At 51.3% G+C, this 5,728-nt stretch overlaps 2 protein-coding genes across 2 annotated transcripts in view; both read left to right on the top strand.

Moving 5' to 3' along the window:
- The window catches only part of BTNL10 (butyrophilin like 10), a 1,707-nt gene extending 770 nt beyond the window's left edge, over positions 1-937 (top strand). Inside the window, exon 2 of the mRNA XM_017532077.2 lies at positions 618-937. Coding sequence (XP_017387566.1) covers positions 618-937 — 320 coding nt within the window. The remainder of the gene's footprint in view (positions 1-617) is intronic.
- Positions 938-949: 12 nt separating this feature from the next.
- Positions 950-5,728, top strand: part of LOC119471813 (butyrophilin subfamily 1 member A1-like) — a 7,428-nt gene continuing 2,649 nt past the window's right edge. Inside the window, exons 1-2 of the mRNA XM_037739853.1 lie at positions 950-1,054; positions 2,322-2,583. Of these exons, the coding sequence (XP_037595781.1) occupies positions 950-1,054; positions 2,322-2,583 (367 nt within the window). The remainder of the gene's footprint in view (positions 1,055-2,321; positions 2,584-5,728) is intronic.

The raw sequence follows: 5,728 nt of genomic DNA, 5'->3' as shown, positions 1-5,728 counted from the left end.
AGTGGGGAAGAAAGGGAAGAGAAAGAGAGAGATGTGGAGAATGAAAGAGACAGAGCTGGACAGAGAGGACGAGAGAGAGGCAGGGAGACAGACAGAGGGAGAGAGACAGAGAGAACAAGAAACTGAGAGACACAGAGAGAGAAACAGACAGAGAGAGAGTCAGCGACAGAAAGAGTGAGGGAGATAGAGACAGAGACAGAGAGACAGTAAAAGCGAATGACAGAGAGAGAACATGGGAAAGAGAGTAAGCAACAGAGAGAGAGAGGGAAAGTGACAGGAGACAGAGGGACCGAGAGAGAGAAGACAGTGGGGATCCGGGGGCTTCCCGGGCGACCCAGAGCTTGTGCTTGGAAGCAGACAAGCCTGGGTCCCTTCTGCGACCTGGATTCTGCGTCCGGGACACGGGATGTGTGTTCAGTCCTCCTGGGCCTTCTGCTTGGGCTTCCCCTCTTTCGTCTGGGAAATGGGGGCACTCTGCTAGGGATGGCGTTTGACAGGGTAGGCAGTTTGTGAAACTGCCAAAAATACCCTGGAAATCCTTAAGACTGTTTTTTTTTTTTCCTTTAAGTAGAAGCAGCCATGGCTGCAGGGATTCAAGCCGCTGTCTCTTCCTTCAGGGCTGGGCACGGAGCCCAGAATCCAGGTGATGGCCAGGCAGGATGGAGTCAGGGCGGAGTGCACGTCGGCAGGCTGGTTCCCTGAGCCCCGGGTGGAATGGAGAGACTTCAGGGGCCAGGCGAGGCCTGCTGTGACAAATCTCTCAGCTTCAGCCACCACCGGGCTCTGGGCTGTGGCGTCCAGCTTGACCCTCTGGGACAGGGCTGTGGAGGGTCTCTCCTGCTCCATCTCCAGCCCCCTCCTCCCCGAGCAGAGGAAGGTGGCTGAAAGCCGCCTGCCCGGTGAGTGCTCTCTTCAGGTCTGTCCTCACAATCCCTGAGCACAGGTGTCCATGGCCCTGGACACTGGGGATACTAACACACAGCTATGGGACTTGTGGCACGAGGGGACAGGTGGCAGGTCCTTGTCCTCACCTGGCTGGGGCGTCCCGGGACATGTATCGCCTGGGTGCTGATTACTGAAGTGGAACAGAGATGAGGGTGCAGAGAACCTGGGGAGAACTTTGCCTTTGGGGTAACAAGAAATGTACACCCTAATATCAATGGTTTTTAAAAAATAGACTGTTTTCTTTTTTAAGACGGAGTCTCACTCTGTTGCCAGGCTGGAGTGCAGTGGTGTGATCTCAGCCACTGAGCCTCTGCCTCCCGGGTTCAAGCGATTCTCCTGCCTCAGCCGCTGGAGTGGGTGGGACTACAGGTGCTCACCACCATGCCCAGCTAATTCTCGTATTTTTAGTAGAGACGGGGTCTTACCATGTTGGTCAGGCTGGTCTTGAACTCCTGACCTCGTGATTCACCCGCCTCGGCCTCCCAGAGTGCTGGGATTGCATTCGTGAGCCACTGCAGCACTGTTTCTTGATCCATTCACCTACTGGAAAACATCTTGGTTGCTTCCAGATTTACCTTTTGACAAAAACTTTCACTTTTACTTTTCTAAATTATGTCAAACTTACAGAACATTTGCAAGAGTAATAGAGAAGTTGTCTGTGCACCCTTTACTCAGGTTCACCACATTTTCACCTTAGTGCAATATTTCTTTTTATCGTCTCTCTCTTTGTCTATCGACAAATAGACATCTAAGGTCCATTTCCCACACCGGCATCTGACACCTGTTTCCTGCGCACGTCTGACCTCTGTTTCCTGCGCATGTCTGACCTCTATTCCTATGTATATATCTAATGTCTATTTCCTACGCATACATCTGATATCCATTTCCTATGCATGTGTTTATATACCCAACTGCCTCGGTCCATTTTGGGTCCTATAACAAAATACCACAGATGGGGTGGCTGAGAGATGAGATAGTTATCATAAGTTTTGTGAGCGGGGCGGTCCAAGATCAAGGTATGGCAGATTTGGTGTCCGGCGAGGTCACCTCCTGGTTGATAGGCGGCACCTTCTCACTGTGTCCTCACGTGGTGGAAGGGGTGAGGGAGCTCTCTGGGGTCCCTCTTATGAAGGCACCATTCCCATCATATCCGTTATGGGGAATCCACCTTCATGACCTCTTCACCTACCAAAGGCCTCGCCTCCTAACATCATCACCGTGGGGGTTGGGATTTCAACCTGGGAACTTTGGGGGACACAGACATTCAGTCCCTAGCACCACCTGCACAGATACATACTTTTTTGGAAACTATTTCACAGTAGTTTGCAAATATGATGCCCCTAGACCCGTGAACCCTTTAGCGAGTTTGACCTCAGAACACCCATGACCTCTCACCCCAACATTCTTGGCTTCTGGAATCTTCTCCAGCTACCTTTTCCAGAAGCTCCGGGTTCACGGCATGGAAAGCGGCTCTGCCTCTGGTCCTCGTGGCAGTGGGACTCCTGACAGCTGGAGGCCTCTGTATCTTCTGGAAACGTCAAAGGGAAAAGAACAAAAGACGGCTGGAAGAAGACAGGGAGCGAAGAGAAGAGAAGCAGCAGCCGCCCGCCGGCAGCGATGAGACGGAGCCATGGCGCGGTGAGCAGGGAGCCTCGATGAGGCACATCCTGCCCCTCAAACCCAGGACCCTAGCACGAAGCCCTGAGCTGAGGCTTTGTCCATGTGTTCTCAACACTGTAGGAACGGGGTGGCTGGTGGGGCCCCCCCACTCTGGAATTGCCCAGTTGAGATCTATGCAGTGAGACATCTGTCTCCTAGCAGTCCTTCGGTTAGCCTTCACTGGCTGATTTTGGGCAGGGTGGTTGCACTCTCGCTTGGAAACAGATCTGAGCTTGAACCCCAAGTCTGATGGGCGTGAGCTGAGGGGCCTGGTGTGAGCCCTGAGCCACTCTGTCCGCTGCGGGTGCTGACACCACCCTGAAAGAGTGCTGTGGTGACCAACAGAGTCACATCCAGGGCAGGGCTGCGTGAGGAGGGCTTGTGGGTGCCATCACTGTGGTGATTCTCAATATTGACTGTGTCCTTCATTTGTCCACTTCACTCCCTTCCTCCTGTGCATTTCAGGGGCCGAGGACTTGTCCCTAGACTGCAGAGCCCGTTTGGAGAGTAGGGCTGGTGCTCGGCTGGTTACAAAGACTGCATTACCAGAGTCGGTCGTGCCGGCTTACAGCTGCCATCCAGCATTTTGGGAGGCGAGGTGGGAGGATCTCTTGGGGCCAGGAGTTTGAGACTAGCCTGGGCAATATGGCAGAATCCTATCTTTACAAAAAATAAGGAAATTAGCCCGGCATGGTGGCATGTGCCTGTTGTCCCAGCTACTCAGGAGGCCGAGGTGGGAAAATCGCTTGAACCCAGGAGTTTAAGGCTACAGTGAGCTGTGATTGTGCTACTGCACCCAGCCTGGGTGACAGAGCCAGAGAAAGAAAAGAAAGGAAAGAAAGAACGAAGGGAGGGAACAAAGGAAGGAAGAAAGAAAGAAAGAAGGAAAGAAGGAAGAAAGGAGGGGAGAAAGAAAGGAAGAAAGAGAGAGAGAGAGGGAGGGAGAGAGAGAAGAAGAGAAGGAGAGGAAAGAAAGAGAAAAGTCAGGGCGAGGTGGCTCACGCCTGTAATCCCAGCACTTTGGGAGGCCGAGGCGGTCAGATCACTTGAGGACAGGAGTTCAAGACCAGCCTGGCCAACATGGCAAAACCCCATCTCTACTAAAAATACAAAAATTAGCCTGACATGGTTGTGGGCGCCTGCAATCCCAGCTACTTGGGAGGCTGAGGCAGGAGAATCGCTTGAACCCAGGAGGTGGAGGTTGCAATGACATGGTACCACTGCACTCCAACCGGGCAACAGAGTGAGACGCTGTCTCAGAAAAGAAAAGAAAAGTCAGCATTATGACACACTTAGGTAGGTTGAAGGAAGACAGGGCCAATGGCCTACACACTCATTCTGATGGAAATAAGAAAAGTCCAGACTTAGCAGGAGAGTGAGAAAGGAACGAACCGGGGCCACCAGGAGGCAAGCTCAGACTGTCTCTGGCTTCAGTCTGCCTTCTGAGGCTTGTTTCTGCATGTCTGTGTGCAAGTGTGTGTATGTGTTTGCATGTGGACGAGTATGTCTGTGTGCTTGTGTATGCATGTGTGGGTGTGTGCACGAGTGTGTGTATGCATGTGCATGTGTTTATGTGTGCATGTGTGTGCATGTGCAAACATGTGTGCATGTGTGTGATGGCTATGTACATGTATGTGTATGTCTTCATGTATGCACACCTGTGTGCATGTATACCTGTGTTTCTGTGAGTGTGAGTGTATGCTGCCTGTGTGCATGTGCATGCATGTGGATGAGTGTGAATATGTGCATATGCATGTGTGAGTGTGTGCATGACTGTGTGCCTGTATATCTGTTTCTATGAGTGTATGCTGCATGTGTGCATGTGTTTGCATGTGTTTGCATGTGTATGGGTGTGAATATGTGTGTATGCATGTGTGAGTGTGTGCATGACTGTGTGCATGTATATCCATTTCCATGAGTGTATGCTGCATGTGTGCATGTGTGTGTATGTGTTTGCATGTGGATGAGTGTGAATATGTGCATATGCATGTGTGTGTGCATACCTGTGGGCATGTATATATGTTTCCATGAGTGTGAGTGTATGCTGCCTGTGTGCATGTGTTTGCATGTGGGTGACTGTGAATACGTGTGTATGCATGTGTGTGTGCATGACTGCATGTATATCCATTTCCATGAGTGTATGCTGCATGTGTGCATGTGTGTGCACGTGAATAGGTGTGAATATGTGTTTATGCATGTGTGAGTGTGTGCTTGGAGGGCTTGGATCAAAAGGGCAGGATCCCCAAGGCCTTGCAGCATGGAGTCTGGGTGCTGGAGCTGTACCGGATGCCCCAGTGTGGGATTACAGGCATGAGTCGCCATGCCCAGCCTGGGCTCCTTCTTTATTTCTGGAACCCTGGGAGAGGCAGGCATGGAGAGCCCATGGCCGCAACTGTCTTGCATGTGGGAGATGCTGAGAGGGTCTCTGCTTTCCTGATGGGGAGCTCTGGGGATGTGGTTACCATGGACATAGGGAAATCTGAGTTTTTACGTCTGGACATGATCTCATGAAATACAGAGAAGAGGCCGGGCGCGGCAGCTCACCCCTGTAATCCCAGCACTTTGAAAGGCCAAGGTGGGCAGATCACTTGAGGTCAGGAGTTGGAAACAAGCCTGGCCAATATGGCGAAATCCCATCTCTATTAAAAATACAAAAAAATTAGCTGGATGTGGTGGTGGGCACTTGTAATCCCAGGTACTCGGGAGGCTGAGGCAGGGGAATTGCTTGAACTGGGGGGCAAAGGTTGCAGTGAGCCGAGGTTGTGCCACTGCACTCAAGCCTGGGCAACAGAGCAAGACTCCATCACACACACACACACACACACACACATACACACACACACACACACACAGGAGTCCCTGTGGAAAGGGAGAGGCGAGGACCAGGGGAGGCAAAACTGGCTGAGCAGGAGATGGGGCCAGTGGGAGGACTTGGGAGGGACAGTTGGCAAAAAGTGAACAAGCTCTGCAGATTCCGAAACAGCTGTTTTCTAGCGCTACGCCCACATCCACTTTCTGGCTTTGACCATTTTACTATAGCTATGAAAGATGTTGTCATATGCCATATTCTTTATGCTTTTTGTCACTCTTTGTAAATCTGGAATAATTTTTTTTTTTTTTTTTT

Source organism: Cebus imitator, unplaced genomic scaffold (genome assembly GCF_001604975.1).
Source record: "Cebus imitator isolate Cc_AM_T3 unplaced genomic scaffold, Cebus_imitator-1.0 Scaffold75, whole genome shotgun sequence".
Taxonomy (NCBI): domain Eukaryota; kingdom Metazoa; phylum Chordata; class Mammalia; order Primates; family Cebidae; genus Cebus; species Cebus imitator.
The sequence above is the reverse complement of the archived record's forward strand: the minus strand, read 5'-3'. Positions and strand labels throughout refer to the sequence as shown.